This window comes from Coniophora puteana (assembly GCF_000271625.1).
Source record: "Coniophora puteana RWD-64-598 SS2 unplaced genomic scaffold CONPUscaffold_3, whole genome shotgun sequence".
In the NCBI taxonomy this organism is placed as follows: Eukaryota; Fungi; Basidiomycota; class Agaricomycetes; order Boletales; family Coniophoraceae; genus Coniophora; species Coniophora puteana.
In genome coordinates, this window is record NW_006913055.1 from 2970886 (window position 1) to 2986659 (window position 15774).

At 51.6% G+C, this 15774-nt stretch overlaps 5 protein-coding genes across 5 annotated transcripts; 3 read left to right on the forward strand and 2 right to left on the reverse strand.

Annotated features, from left to right (window-relative positions):
* Positions 1-1121: 1121 nt before the first annotated feature.
* CONPUDRAFT_151549 (NAD(P)-binding protein) lies at positions 1122-2218 on the forward strand (the record flags this gene model as incomplete). Its single annotated transcript, XM_007768018.1, has 5 exons — positions 1122-1146; positions 1213-1657; positions 1719-1726; positions 1779-1837; positions 1901-2218. 5 exons carry the CDS (start codon positions 1122-1124, stop codon positions 2216-2218), a joined length of 855 nt encoding a protein of 284 aa, XP_007766208.1.
* A 435-nt stretch (positions 2219-2653) lies between these two features.
* CONPUDRAFT_151550 (NAD(P)-binding protein) lies at positions 2654-3788 on the forward strand (the record flags this gene model as incomplete). Its single annotated transcript, XM_007768019.1, has 5 exons — positions 2654-2741; positions 2793-3237; positions 3296-3303; positions 3353-3411; positions 3471-3788. 5 exons carry the CDS (start codon positions 2654-2656, stop codon positions 3786-3788), a joined length of 918 nt encoding a protein of 305 aa, XP_007766209.1.
* Positions 3789-3962: 174 nt separating this feature from the next.
* Positions 3963-7056, forward strand: CONPUDRAFT_151551 (P-loop containing nucleoside triphosphate hydrolase protein; the record flags this gene model as incomplete). The annotated part of the gene is made up of 6 exons (XM_007768020.1): positions 3963-4604; positions 4680-5676; positions 5746-5828; positions 5897-6257; positions 6321-6724; positions 6796-7056. The coding sequence occupies 6 exons, from the start codon at positions 3963-3965 to the stop codon at positions 7054-7056; spliced, it is 2748 nt and encodes a 915-aa protein (XP_007766210.1).
* Positions 7057-7287: 231 nt separating this feature from the next.
* CONPUDRAFT_50529 (NAD(P)-binding protein) lies at positions 7288-8287 on the reverse strand (the record flags this gene model as incomplete). The annotated part of the gene is made up of 4 exons (XM_007767111.1): positions 7288-7605; positions 7663-7721; positions 7772-7779; positions 7839-8287. Coding segments are annotated over 4 exons (834 nt in total), but the record flags the coding sequence as incomplete, so codon positions are not given.
* Positions 8288-11432: 3145 nt separating this feature from the next.
* On the reverse strand, positions 11433-14105 carry CONPUDRAFT_163637 (uncharacterized protein; the record flags this gene model as incomplete). Its single annotated transcript, XM_007768021.1, has 12 exons — positions 11433-11681; positions 11733-11747; positions 11797-11921; positions 11986-12131; positions 12189-12310; positions 12370-12672; positions 12728-12801; positions 12857-13001; positions 13049-13253; positions 13305-13621; positions 13665-13879; positions 13928-14105. The coding sequence occupies 12 exons, from the start codon at positions 14103-14105 to the stop codon at positions 11433-11435; spliced, it is 2094 nt and encodes a 697-aa protein (XP_007766211.1).
* Positions 14106-15774: the final 1669 nt, after the last annotated feature.

The following is a 15774-nucleotide window of genomic DNA, read 5'->3' on the forward strand; positions in this document are numbered from 1 at the left end:
TATCCCGCTTCCCCACACTGCAAGCAATTCTTAATAATAGTGGCATTATTACTTGAAAAGTATTTTAAATATTAAGGTGAATGGGTTTCAATAATTAGTTCCTCGTTATTTAAAAGTTTTATCAAAGACAAGGGTCAGCGACAGGCGACTTCCTTTCCTGTCTTTGATAAAAAATAAAATAATGAGGACCTAATTATTGAAACCCGTTCACCTTAACATTTAAAATGATTTTCAAGTAATAATGCCACTATTATCGAGAAATGCTTGCAGTGCCATCTCTCACGCAGACTATAGAGCGAAGGGCGATTCCCACCAATGCACCAGAGACTTCCAATAATGACAACCAGGTGTATGATACGGGATTTGTGCCCTTTTGTGACCAGCTGATAATTTGTGGAATGGAATGGAATGTCCCAGCCCTCCACCCTCACAATGATACTTTTTTTCTACATATTTCTCAAATTTTGACGATCATAAATGTAGCTGATAGAGTATGTTACGAAGTGTATCGTTTCCCCCAGTGTTGGCGTACCTTCTTTACCCATTTCAAATGCGGAGTGTGGCAGGCTCTATTATACATGAAGTCACCCTACCAGTCGTCCATCGCGTACATGTGCTATTATACATCGTCAAGAAGTACAAAACCCGGTATGGCCGGCTTGTGGTCGGGTATTACAAACCTTGTCGCTGATTAAACCACTTCCTGGAGCTCAATACCTACCAGCACTTGGTATTCCAGTACATAGCGCCAGGAATCCATGGATAATTGTTGAGATGAATAGTAGTATGCAGAAGGAGCTATACACTGTTGAGAGACACAAAACAGTTTTTGAAGCGAACAGAATCAACACAAATTATGGCGATATTATCTTCCAGAGTCTGGTTCGCTACGGCTTTTTGATTACGATTACAAACACGAACATTGAATGTTGACCACCTAATATTGTAAACGTCAGTGTTCGTCGTAGTCAGCGATGGTCTGACATAACCCGCGCTCAAAGGAACGCGGTACTAATATACTAATACTGCAGGTCGCGGAAACTCTGCGCAAGCCCGATGCGGATAAGCAAGGTATATAAGAGAGCCAGGCATAGGTTAGGAAAGCCACGGGACGAAACACAATGTCTTCTTCCAAAGTCTGGTTTGGTGAGGCTTCCCGATGGCCACTTGAACTTCGCGGACGCTAAAACGCTGAGCTCCCCTATTCTTTAGTTACCGGCGTTTCGTCGGGCTTCGGCCGCACACTGACCGAACTCGCGCTCAAGAGCGGCGACAAGGTCGCAGCGACGCTGCGCAAGCCCGAGGCCATCTCCGACCTCGCGTCAAAATACTCCGCCGACGTCCTCTTGCCGATTCAGCTGGATGTGACGAAGCACGAGCAGGTCAAGGCCGCGTTCGACAGGGCACTCACGCACTTTGGGCGGATCGACATTGTGTTCAATAATGCGGGTGTGGACGTCATGTCCGAGGTCGAGACGATGGTTGAGGCGGATGCGCGGGCGATGTTCGAGGTAAATTTTTGGGGTGCGGCGTTCGTTACGCAGGAGGCACTCCATGTGTTCAGAGAGGAGAACAAGCCGCAGGGAGGGAGACTTTTGCAGGTGTCGTCGGGTGGGGGAGTCGTGGGCCTTCCGGGAAATGGGTTCTACGCTGCTACGTGAGTGGTCAGGCTACATTGATAGGGCGCAGGGTTAGTGCTCACGATCGATTATTATCAGGAAACATGGTATGTTTTGACGACTCTTGCTCATGAAAACAAAGGCTATATACTTCCACAGCGCTCGAGGGACTCAGCGAGTCAGTAGCGAAGGAGATTGATCCCGCCTGGAACATCAAGGTAAGCTTCCGTCCAAGGGATTACTAACAACATACCACCCACATCAACGTCGCATATCTCCAGATAACTCTCCTCGAGTTCGGGGTATTCCGAACCCAGATAATTGGTGATAACGCGAAGATCCTTCCTCATCACCCGGCGTACGACAATGAAAGTCTCGCGGGATACCAGTTCCACAAGCACGTCATGAGTCCAAATGTTAGGGGAGACGCAGAGAAGGCGATGAGCCAGGTGTTGAGGCTATCGCGGCTCGAGGACCCACCAATGCGGCTGATGCTGGGGAATGATGTGTCTCCGATCATTCGCGACAAGTTGAGGGTTTTTGGTGGAGAGTTGGATAAATACGAGTCGTGGTCGGCAGACCTTGATGTAGATGAGTAAGGCAAGTAGAATGATTACGGTCGAGTAGGTACACTCGAGAACTGTTAGATAGATGACAGTGGAGGTGTAGCATTGATGTTGTCGCTAAATGACACAGGGATTAGAATTTTGAAAGTGCCGACATATCTATTTCGAGATGTGTCTGTGAGTTAAACTGTACAATCGATAGACTTGAAACTTCACCCGCGCTAACACGAGGCTAACGCGCCTTCAAACAGCACACACTCCCTAAGAAAAGCACGCAATTATCGGTGTTAAACTGTGCGAGAGCTGGCGAACGATGGACAAATACATATGAGAAGTTTAATTGCCGAAACTACAACGGTCAGTCAGCAAGGGGTAAGCATTGTCAGCAAGTGACACTGTCATTGATCAGCGCAGGCTAAGTACGATACCGGGATAAACACAGGTAAACGCCGTTCGTCCAAAATTTTAATGGCACGGTGGCTCGCTCATAAGAACACGTATGCAGCGGCCGGGTTAGGCATTATCATCTCGATGTCGTCTCCTAAAGTCTGGTTTAGTAAGGCTCCTTTGAGTTAGTAGAACACCGAATGGCTGAATTTGTCTCTAGTCACCGGTGCATCGTCGGGCTTCGGTCGTGCATTAACCGAGCTTGCGCTCAAGAACGGCGACAAGGTCGCAGCGACGCTGCGAAAGCCCGAGGCCATATCCGACCTTACCGCACAATACGCCATCGACACCGTTCTGCCGATTCAGCTGGACGTGACGAAGCACGAGCAGGTCAAGGCCGCGTTCGACAGGGCGCTCGCGCACTTTGGGCGGATCGACGTCGTGTTCAACAACGCGGGCGTGCTCGTGCTGTCCGAGGTCGAGACGATGGTCGAGGCAGATGCGCGAACGATATTCGAGGTCAACTTCTGGGGAGCAGCGTTCGTCACCCAAGAGGCGCTGCGGGTGTTTAGGGACGAGAATAAGCCGCAGGGGGGAAGACTATTGCAGGTGTCGTCGGGGGCGGGAGTGGTGGGTATTCCAGGGAATGGATTTTATGCTGCTTCGTGAGTCGATGGTTTTTAGTCTATTCGGGGATTCGAGCTTACGATTAAATGTGATCAGGAAACATGGTAAGCATCGGTAAACCGATTATGGAGCGAAGGCTGAACACCTCCACAGCTCTCGAGGGATTAAGTGAGTCAGGAGCTAAGGAGCTTGACCCCGCCTGGAACATCAAGGTGAGCTTACACAGAGCAGTGACTTGAGCACTACCCACATACATGCTGCACTTCTTCAGATCACCCTTGTTGAATTCGGGGCCTTCCGAACCAAGATGCTCGCCGACAACGTGAAGCTTCTTCCCCATCACCCAGCATACGATAACAAAGCTCTCGCCGGATACCAGATCCGCAAATACATCAGAGGGACATTGGTCAAAGGCGACGCAGAGAAGGCGATAGGTCAGGTGTTGAAGTTATCGCGGCTCGAAGACCCGCCGCTGCGGCTGATGCTGGGGAAGGATGGGTTCTCTATGGTTCGCGACAAGTTGAAGGGATACAGTGGAGAGCTGGATAAATACGAAGCGTGGTCTGCAGATCTTGATGTAGAGGAGTAGAAAGAGTATGTTTGATTTTGTCTCAAGGGACGACCCATAGATCGTCGATGTTTCAAGTGAAATCTGGAGATGAGAGTGACATGGACGCGCTCGTCACACACACGTGACACGCTAATGTAGTCCTTGTCACGGCTTTCCTCGACAACGACGCGTCTCACGTCGACGACAACGACAATGGCTGTCCCAGACCCAACCACTCCCCGTCGTCGCTCCAGTCGCTTTCAACCCGTCGTCACCCCATCTCGTCACCACGATTCCTCTGATGCTCATGGTTCATCAGTATACGATGTTCGCCTCGATAGACCATACCACACGCGCGTCGTTCGCCCCTCTGATCTTCCCGGTGGTGCGGAGTGGGACGAAGACAAGTATCAAGGGTATCATGTCGAGTTCTGCACAGAAGCGAGGCGGAGAAAGCAACAGAGGAACAAACCAAACTCCACTGTTCAGCTCAGGAATGCGAGTGCGCATGCCCAGGGCTGGGACTTGGACTCGGATGACGAACATAGAGTGGAAATGGAAGTCAAAGAGGACCTCGAAGGTGATGATACACCAAGGAAGACACGGCTTAGTGCCCGTGTGCGACGCAAGGATGAGGGAAGGAAGGAGATTGAAGGCGAGCTGGAGACGTTCCGGGTAGGCGACACTGTCCTCGTTGAGACGGCTCACAAGCTTCCGAGCATTGCGGTCATCACTTCCATCTGGGCACTCATAAATCCCAGCCGACCGAAGGAGAAGGACGTAGTGATCAAACTACATTGGTTTCTCCGACCGATGCAACTCCCAACAGTGCGCGCAAAGCGCATACACGAGCCCGTGCGTCCCATTACCCTTCTGCTTCTGCTTCCTCTCTCATAATGTCCATCCTCAACCGTCGCAATACCCCCATAGGCTCCCAACGAAGTCTACTTCACGCTCTCAGCAACTGCATCCGTCTCCCCGTCCTCTCTCCTCACCCACTGCATCGTCTCCGCCAGCCCTCCTCCCTCTAAACCATCCAAACCGACCTCATCACGCGTGCCCAGAAAACCCCAGGACAAGCCCGATGAATACTTCTGCCAATTCGCAGTCGACAACACCCGCGGCCTCTTTTACACCTTCGACTGGGATGCGCATCGTGCGCACGCGCTCGTTGCCGCATTGGCACACGGAAAGACTGAAAAGGCGGAAGAGGAAGGCACGGAGGAGAGGACGAACGGGAGTCGCTGGTCCGTGGAGGTGAAGACGGTCAGACCGCGCCGGCCGCGGGATGAGGCGGGGGCGAGGTCGCTGAGTCGGAGTCCGGGCCCGCGTAAACGAAGACGGCTGAACACGATCAAGGAGGCGGATGAGGATGCATATGGCAGCGAGCAAGGAGACGGGGCGGAGAGTGAGGCGCCCACCGAATCAGACGTTGCACCTTCAGACTCGGAAGACGACGACGAAGCCGAAGTAGATGAAGAACAGGAAGATGATGACGACGATCTAGACCTGCTCAGGACCCCATCCAAGCGAAAACGCAGCCGCCCCCCATCCTCACCCACCAAACGCACGCCCTCCAAGACCAAGACCAGCACCACCCCGAAGAGCACCCCACGCACCCCCCGCAAGTCACGCACACACATCGCCGCGCCCACTCCATACTCCAAGGCTGCCCTGCGCGCCCGCGCCCGTGCACAGGGGCAGGGACGGAAACACCGCGAGCGCGACCCGGGCGATGCGCGCGGCGCGCAGGGCTATTATACCGCAGCGGATCTGTCGAATGTTCCGCCGGACCCGTGGCTGAGAGCGCAGCAGGCGCTGCATGTCGCTGCTCGGCCGGGGGCGTTGCCGTGCCGCGATGAAGAGTTTGGCAAGATTATGAGGGCGGTGGAGGGGTTGGTTGAGGAGGGGAGCGGGGGATGTGTTTGTGAGTCGTCAATATCATCTTCATGTGGTTTGATTTCTTGGGGTGAGCTAATGGCGATGTGTTGCATAGATATATCGGGTGTACCTGGGACAGGCAAGACTGCGACTGTGCATGCGGTCGTTCGAGAGCTGAAGCGGCGGGCTGAGAACAACGTACGTCCTCTCTCATTGCGGCTATCAACCCACTCAAACGTGCATACACGCGTATCCACTGTCCACAGGAATCCAACCCATTCACCTACGTTGAAATCAACGGCCTCCGCGTGCCCGAGCCAGCAGCCGCATACACCCAGCTCTGGACGACGTTATCCGCCGACTCGGACGCATCCACGCGCATCTCCTCGAAAGAGGCGCTCAAGCGCCTGCACCGGCACTTTGCGGCTGGCGGCGCGGCCGGCCCGCGGTGTGCGACGGTCGTGCTGATGGACGAGCTCGACCAGCTCGTGACGGCGAAGCAGGATGTTGTGTACAATTTCTTCAATTGGCCGACGATCGCGGGGAGCAAGCTTGTGGTGCTGGCTGTGGCAAACACGATGGATCTGCCAGAGAGGGTTATGAGTGGGAGAGTGAGGTCGCGGCTGGGTGCGTTTCGCATTTACTCGGTTTCACTCTTGGTATGATAATTAATAACGATACACCCAACAGGCATGTCCCGCATCAACTTCCAGCCCTACAAACGCGAGCAGCTCGTCTCCATCATCGAGTCGCGGCTCGCGCTTGCCGCGGCTTCCCTCACCGACGCCAAGGATGCATCTCTCTCAACCACCGCTGTACTCTCCGCCGACGCCATCCGCTTCGCCTCATCCAAGACCGCCTCAATCTCGGGCGACGCCCGGCGAGTGCTCGACGTGTGCCGGCGCGCGGTCGAGCTCGCCGCGCAGGACCGGCGGTGCGCGAGCATGAACGACATCACAGAGGTCGTCAAGGCGATGCAGGGGAGCGCGACCGCGCTGTGGATGAAGGGGTGCAGCTTGCACGAGCGGCTTGTGCTCGCTGCGATCGTAAGGGTGGTGAAGAACGAGGGGGTGGAGGAGGTTCCGTGGGCGGAGGTGCGTTCGAGCTTTTTATTGAAGCTTAGGACTTTCGGATATACATCTGATGGATGGTTTATTTTGAACAGGTTCGGCGACAGCATGCGCTCTATGTCGACGCGCTTATTGCGGACAATGAGCCTGCGTACAAGCCGTCTGCAGGAGAACTCGGCATCGTGCTCGATGGTCTACTCGCGACACGAGCAGTGCTCCTGGAGGACGAGGCTCCTGGCGGTGTCTTCCGGGCGATGGGCGAGCGGCGGGTCGTGCTTAACATTGAGCAAGGCGAGGTGGAGAGGGTTCTGGGTGACGTTGGGGGACAGAGATGGAAGAATGCACTGGGTGGTTAGCGGGGAATTGGTCCCTGTGGAGTGAGTTATCTGTGTATTTGCATCGGTTATCGGTTATGTAAATTAACGCTACTGTGCGCTGTAGATTTTTTATGCGTCACTTACGATAGGGATCCTTAGATCTAGAATATCTTCGAACAAGCAAGAGCATCAACTCCGCGTCTATTCTGTACTGTGTTTGCTCTACCTTCATCTTACCCCACTATCAATCTTTACAAGCGCTTGGAGTATCTACTCGTCGACTTCAAGATCTTCGGACCACACCTCGTATTCCTTCAGACTCTCACCGAACTCCTCCAACTTGTCACGGACAATCGCTATGGCCGGCTTGGTAAGCACGAGGCGGCGAGGGGGTTTCTCCAGGCGCGACAACTTATCGACTGCAATAACAGCCTTGGCCGCGTCGCCCTTGACGTTCGGACCGGTGATGAACTCGCGCGTCTTCCAGCTGGGGAGATCTTGGTTGTCGTATGCAGGGTGGTGGGGTGTTGCCTTCACGTTGTCGTACATGATCTTGGTCCGGAAGGCACCGAACTCGATGATCGAGATCTGGCGAGGTAAGATCTGCCATTGAGTGCTGGATTCGACGTCGAAAAGATGTCCTACCTTGATGTTCCATGCCGGGTCGAGCTCAGCCATGGCGGCTTCGCTCAGTCCCTCCAGAGCTGTAAAAGTTCAGCTTGATCGCTCAAAGTTAGCCCACTATGAGGCCTACCAAATTTCCTAACGCCCAGGATGCAGCTTCAGGTTCTCGTCTGGCAGTAGAAGCATCATAAACTCACGTTGCCGCGTAGAACCCACTATCCGCGAAGGCGGCGAAGCCGCCAACCGATGACGACTGCAAGAGTCTGCCTCCCTGAGGCTTGTTCTCCTCCCTGAAGATCCTCAGACTCTCCTGTGTCACATACGCCGCGCCCCAAAAATTGATTTCGAAGATCAAACGCGCATCCGCATCGTCCGTTCCCTCAACCTCACCCAGCGCCAACCAGCCTGCGTTGTTGAACACGACGTCGATCCTGCCAAAATGAACGAGCGCGGCGGTTAGTCCGGCTCTGACCTCCTCGCGCTTCGTCACGTCGAGCTGAATGGCTCGTAGCTGATCGGAAGGATATTGGGCGACGAGGTCGGAGATGGCCTCCGGTTTTCGCAGTGTAGCAGCAACCTTCTCGCCGTTTTTGAGAGCGAGCTCGGTCATAAGGCGTCCGAAGCCGGACGATGCGCCTGTGACTAGAGACGACGTCAAACATCACAAATTTCAAGAAAAAGCGCAAGAGCACGTAATAAACCACACTCGAGAGGATGACATGGCTTTCTTTATGAGCTAGGAGCTGTAAACCTCGATGTCGGTTAGTATGATGGTAAATATTGTATCTCAGGCTACGACCTCTTTATATTTGCGACGACTGTATCCCAATGCTAAGTGCATAGATTGACCGCTCTGCCGGGATTCTGCTCTTTGTCATGATTCTTCCTTGTTGCTCCTTGTTGTACTTAAGTGACAAAGCAAACATAGAAGGCTTATTAATGGGGCATAAAAATAAAGAAAGTACCGATGTACGCCACGTGATACAGCTCGGTAGGTAAAAGTGGGCGTTCGCCGTAGCATACGGTTATACAATTCCTCAGCCGCAATTCGTGAGACCAATTGCGACATAAATTGCTGACGGACACTGGTGCTCTCGGTTGGCTCTCGGTTTATTTTTTCGAGGCGAATTTATTCTCTCAAAAGACTTTCTAATGTATGTAGACAAAAGCTCAAACACTGATGTTGAAGTCTCATTATACCTTCGACCGCTTTGGTGGGACGAGATCAATGACAAGCGGTCCAAAAGCGGACAATGACATACAATGGCCAACCCACGCAGTGTTCACCATTTAACGTTTAACTCCGACACTCCGACTCTGAGATCTGAAAGCCACGCCTCCACTGCAGACAAACGGCGATTTTATCCGGGATGAAACCGAGAGAAAGAGGCGGCGAGATGAAAGCCTTTTCCTCCGAGTTTTGGAACCCCCTTCTGCACAGGAAAAGGTATTCTTTTAGCCAACATTTGCGTCAATTTTGCGCTGGTAAAATGGACGGGTTACCGAATTTGGACTTTAACTTCCCAATTTGGACGTGTGTCTATCTAATCTCCGCACAGAAATGCAAACTCCGAGGCAAAAAATTAACTTTTCAGTAACTTTTCGCACAGCAAAAGATGGGTGAAAAAGGCTTTCATTTGTCCGCCTTCTTCAATCACTTTTTGTAACAGAAAAATCGCAGTTTGTCTGCAGTGCTCGCTTCACTCAGGTGTCACCGCGCCGTCAAGTTGCTATTCAAATATTCAACCCTAGCGTAGCGCCTATACACTGCTCATTCACTAGCTTATCGTTCTTCCCGGAATGAGACTCGGAGATTTCGACGCTAGTGTGCTGGTAGATGGCTATGCATTGAAGGAGTACAAGGTGGAAGTATCTGATTCGGGAGATGACGTAACGTGTTGGATACCTTCAATGGCCGGAAAGACGAGTCCGCGTAAAGTGCTCCGGCGATGTCCACTAACCCTCTACCAGGCATTTTCAGTCCACTGGAGGTACCTCAGATCTCGCCGCCGTGATCACCATCTCACAGGAGAGGTGCATCTCGATGGAGAACTCTCCGGGAGTTCTCTCGTCAAGCGGTATGTAGAAATTTGAGGTCGTTGGGCTCGCGACGACGCACAGCGCGTTTGTCCCGGGCAAGAGGAGGGTGCCCAAAGGGCAATCGCGTGAAGATTGCGACTAGCTACGACAAGAATATATACTACGAAAAACTCGGATATAATAAGATAACGTACGAAACGTCATGATGCGAGCGAGATTTGAACATATAATTCCAACACGGTACGATCGGCCGGTCAAAAGGGACGAAGTCTTAAAAGGGAAAGTTGGTGGTCACATCACCGGCATTGATATTTCAGAAACGAAGTACAGGTCGTTTAAGTTTGCATCATTGACTCCAGCAGGTGCGTTGATTCTCTATTGCGAATATCGATCTCAGTCCTCATAGTGCTGTGTCTTATAGATGAGAACACTCAAGCTCCACCTGCAGCCAAAGCGTTGGACAAAAGGGAGATACGGATTTCCATTCTGAGAGCTGAGAACGTAAGACGCTGTATGGAATCCACCGGGGTTGAGCTTCCGGAAAACAATCGCTACAAAGGAACGGAGTGAGTTACCTGGAACTCCCAACACCGTCCGTCGCTTACTTGGATGGTCGATAACAGGCTTGGACAAGTTATGCATGACGAGGACAGTCCCGTGTGGTACGAAGCTGACACCATTCCTGGGGCTATAGCAACTTTTGTTTTCCGGTATGCGCCTATGGGTTCGTTAACTCTTCTTGCGAAATGTTGAGATCGTAACAAACATATGTGTTTTCACACCCACAGAACTTCTGCGTGCCAACGGACTAGCACCTCAACCCATGGCGTTAGAATATGAGCAGGAGCGGCAGCCGTCCCTCGATCGCGCATCTCCTGAAATTCCTCAGCCATTTGCCGATGGATTGCACTGTGAGGGCGCAACGCGAGAAGAATAAGTTCAACATTTGCATTTGTTTGTTAGGAGTGGAGCCACCGACACCACCGCGACGTCACCGTGAACATGGTTTCGCATTTCAGTCCCAGGTACATGGCTTGATGAATAGGTCCGGGTACATGACTTCAAAATCAGGTCAAAGGTATGTGATTTTAGCAAATCAAACATCGGGTACATTAAAATCAGGTATATACGCGTTTGCAGTGTTGGGCACACAGTTTGAGCAGGGAACTGCTCCTGCAGGAAATAGACATGTGGTCAATTGGAGTTTGGCTTTTGTTGTGCTATCCGTATCACTTGCGTTGCTCTGCTCTACATGTCACTTCACTCCCTTCGGAATGCTTCATTTCGTTCGTAGCATCAGAGTTATGTCTTAAAGTACTTGGAATCTACACGCGATGCCGTCACGATCACAAAGCTTACTGGCAACGGGTAACACTCAACACCATTCTGCTTAGTGATGGGATAGTGCTTGGATGCACCAACTGCTTGTTATCCTCTCATCTTCGTCGTGACAATATTAGGTAGATGATAGTCGTCAAAAACGATTCAATGTTCTAAAGTAGACTTCCCGGTGATGCTGTACAGCACGACTTGAGTGACGATGTCGGAGATAACCTTCAGTTTTCGTGTTGTAGGAGAAAACATCTCGCCGCATTTAAGAGTGAACTTGGTCAAACACAAACAGTTTAATATTTCGACGTAAAAGTATAGTGTCGAAACACAGCAAGTAACGTAGCTCGGCAGGTCCAAATGGGCATTCATGGGCCGGGTGGTATGATCCTCAACTGTGACACTTGAAATTGCGCATCTGCTCAGCACCGGTCTTCTTGGTTACGTATCTTTCCGAGCCGAACAACCTCCATCCCGGCTTTCCTCAGCTCCTCTGTCGTAGGCTCCCCCACCCTGGAAACGCGGTCCAAAAACTCGGGATCACCATGCGCCAGCCACATGGTCTGAAGAATGCCGGCGCCGCACACAAGCGGCTCAGGTCCATCCAGATCGCGTACGAGGCTAATAGCCAGAGCGAGAAGAATTGTCGAAGCCGCGAGGCCGACTGCGATCTACCCTGCCGTCAGAGAGGTGTATTGCGCTGGAAGTAAGGAGCGACGTACATTGATCATATTGAACTACACGCAACTGTCAGAGTAGCTCAAACGTAACAAACAAGTTACTCACGCTTAGTCTTGAGGCAGAGACCATGTATAACATCTCGCTCGTGCCTGACATTGTAGCGTTGATAATGGCGGAGTTATCGGGTAACATTCGAGTATTGTCGAGTGCCGTTGGTTGAGAATGGAGCGCTGTAAAGAGGATCATTGGATACGAGAAAACATGAGACATGTGGGGAAATTTGAGAATGCTGACCAGCGTAGAATGAGGCGGCAGTAGCGCTCGACAGTGCATTCTCAAGATGATGCAGAGTTAGAGGGGGAGGAGGTGGGTAATCTTCTGGTATCACGTAGCGCTTGCTGTTGGTAACGGGGAAGAGGTCGAGAGTGAGCGCCAGATACCTAGACGAGCCGGGATCAGACGACCATATGCGACGCAAACAAGATAGCAAAGGGTACTTTTCTATCACATTGAGAACGGCAACATTGCTCGGAATTGTGGCCGCAATCTGAGCAGGGTCCATAGTTATCAGACCGGCAACGTACGACGAAGGCGCTGCAGCTTGGAACGCGTAAGGCCACTGGAGAGAATAGGACGTAAGAACCATCCGTCACATTTGAAGCTACTGAGACGCCTCACCAGATCGAGCATTGCTTGATCTATTCTCGATGGAGGCTTGACGGTCGGCGGTGGTATCCAAGCTTCCCATTTCGAACTGTTCCTCAGCGCAGCGTAGTTTGGCTCGGCGAGCGTCCGCGTCGTCGGATCGACCTCCATGAACGAGTGGCTGATGTCCAGGGTGCATCCGATCATCTGAAGTGTCCATATCCGTTGCCAGTTATCGGCGTTGGGGTTCATGCCTCCCGGAAGGGAAATGATATGGCCGGCACTGCCTGACGAATCCGTGAAGTTGACGGTGGATACGAAGATGTTATACGGACTCTGTCATTAGATGTCATTGTCAGATATATACCTCCAGCATTTTTTCACGACGTACCGGTTTTACTAGTCGTGTTAAATTCAGTGTAACACCTCTCGAAGATTGTGTCATGACTCGTAAGGAACTTGGTGCTGTGTGTTTTGGCGTCAGCAAGGTATGTTCAGCCTGGAACCAAGAAGTACCAACCGAGATCTGCTATGGTGAGATCTGTCCACGACAACAAACCGTTCGAGATGTTGAAAGAAGGCATTCGCGACGTTTGATAAGAGAACTCCGTATTCGTTGCGGGCTTCCACTGAATTTGGAAATCTGATAAGTATCCGCAAGACACCTAAATAGGCGGTCAATATAGGATTTTAAACGGACTGGTATACATACATCGAATGTCGTGGCGTTGACTCGAATCGGCTGACTGGCGTTGTTAGGCTCGACGACATCATACAACGTACCGTTTGCCAGGCCCGTGGTGACTAGAAGATCGGAGTGAGTACCATCTCCACTTGGACCGAGCACGGACATAAGAGGCGACATGATTTCGATGAGCTGGTCAGGATTGTCGGTGCCAGGCTCTGTCCAAGGAATACTTAAACCGATAGTTAGAGAGTCAGTAGCGTGATAGTAAATAGATTCCCACAATGAAGTTAGATTAGGCGTTCCCAAGGTCGTGTTGATGAGGGACGTGATAGGTAACTCGGTGGGTTCGAGGGTAATGAGTGTGGGTGTCGTGATGTGGATGACGGTAATTAAACCGAGGTATAGCATGATAGAGCAGGTACCAACTACGCTAGCAGGCAGGGTATATTGGTCGAAGAGAGCCATCGCGGCGGATCCCAGGCCTATCCACGCAGACATCTGGTCGTGGAGGGCGGTGAGTGTCTGGCTCCGCTTGAACGCGCGTCGCGTGGCTAGTCGTTGAGTATAGTAAACGAGCGCCGCCGAGATCATCTTTGCCTACAGTTAGTGAGAGGTATGCAATAGAGAAGTCTAAGCTTACCGCGGCTACGGCTTGGGGAACAATCGCAAGAATAGCTGCATAGAAACTGTAGTTCTTGCTTTCGACGACTACACGGTCAATTGCGCCAACGCTACCAGCCGCAAGGAACGCAATGTGCATCACGACCAAGAAGCCATGCAGGGCAAAACATAGGTGATATTCGGATATGTACCACCAACGATACTGTGTGTCGACCTTTGGCGGTGGTCGTTGACCTTGAGGAAATATGGGAGAGTGGGGCCATCAAGTAACGTGATACGCACCATGCCGCAGAATAGGCTGCATAGACCGTCCATCGAAATTCTCGTCGACTGGCGTAGGCACGTCCTCTTTCGACCAGTTGAACGTGGTTAGAGTCTCGCTTGTGACCGGAGACAGATCTGGACGGGGGCGGACGGCTTGGTACTCGGCCGTAGGGGATGGAGGGTAGCTGTGATCCATGTCGAGCCGTCAGCGGAGGAAAAAGAGCGTGAAGCAAGTATGCAATGGTGGTGTTCCAGCTGCGGCGGTCAATTTGTGGCATCCCTGAGCTCGGGCGCATCTTAGTATTACATGTCGCGTCGCCAAAGACATAAGTTTGAGGAGCTCCATAAGGAAACAAACACCCTGTCTCGGGATGAATCATGCTTGCACCCCAGAGATATTCTGTTGGTAAAATGGTACTTTTCATTAGACGAAGTCCACAAGACATCATACAGCTCAAATCTGTCACTTTATAGGCCACAAGTACTTTCATAAAATGAGAATTCGCTCACCTACACATGTTCGAGACATTGTGCAGTATTCACTGCTTTCCGGGGAAGAGCATCGCCGGGTGTCCGAATTTACGTACACGAACATTCGAACCGCGCCTATGTATCAAAGAAGCAGACGGGTTTTGAATCTGCCCGCGAGCGCTGTTCCCATGAAAACATACCTAAGTCTTACCAGCGGTAGCCTACAGTTATTTCAAACAATTATCAGGATATGGGAGGTAGAAGTCCTAGTACTTACTGTGATTACTGATGAAACGATCAGCCAGCCTCGGCTCAAGGATGCGCTTGACGAGAGGCTCATCGGATAGTCGGGTGGCACAGGAAGGAGCTCCCCGCCCAAGTCCCCATCTGAAAGTGAATACGATCGTTCGTGCACGTAGGTGCACGTCCTTCAAGCTGCAAGCTGTGGGAGACGTTGAACATGATGACGCAATGCTTTCTCACGATGACTCAAAGCCCCCTGAATCACCCAACGCGTCCATTGCTTGCGCATTTCATTTCTTCCTTACCAAGCTCCTGCACAATTCTGTCATGTCGCAACGAATCCTCGCATATTTCTACGTGGACGGAGTGATCAATCTAAAGTATAGACCAATTAATAGTTAATTCGTTTCAGAAGATTCCAGGAATTAACCTCCATCTCACTCTACGTGCATACCTCTCCCACTCCTCTCCAAAATGCTCGCGTAAAACACGATCCTCAACTAGCGGTCGAAAGAAACTCGCTAATGTACCGTAAACTATGAGAACTGCCCATAACCCAAATACAATCCGTCCAGGCGTCGTGTCAAGCCAACCTGACGTGCGAAGCCATGATCCCGGACTCATATACGCCATGAGGATGCCCCCGAACGCGACTTGCCAGCCCGAGTAGCTTGTGTTAGAACTATGATATGTCAGACCTCACTCGGTGTGGTGCATAACGAGTATATTCTGTACCTATGATATGTCAGACTAGGTACAGAGCAATGTAAGCATCGTGGTCATGTATCGTAGAGAGAACGTGCTTACCCTCACTCGGTGTGGTGCATAACGAGTGAGGGAAGAGAGACGAGGAACGCTGGTTCGAGTATACCTCACCAGCATTCCATGCCAGACGCTTCGGACAGTGCTTCTGTCGGCAGCACTAACCGTGACACGGTGGACGCGAACTATCGCATCCTAACACTCCTCCTCACCGCGGAAACTCTCTCTCATCCTGCTAACCTCATCAGCTACTCCTCCTGAGCCATCATCACCCCGACCACTCCTCCTGAGCCCAAACATCCCCCCCCGCACGTCTTGAGTCATCGCAACCCGAGGCTGTGGCGAAGTTTCACGAAGGCAGGGCGAGGGAGTGGCTTCATGAAGATATC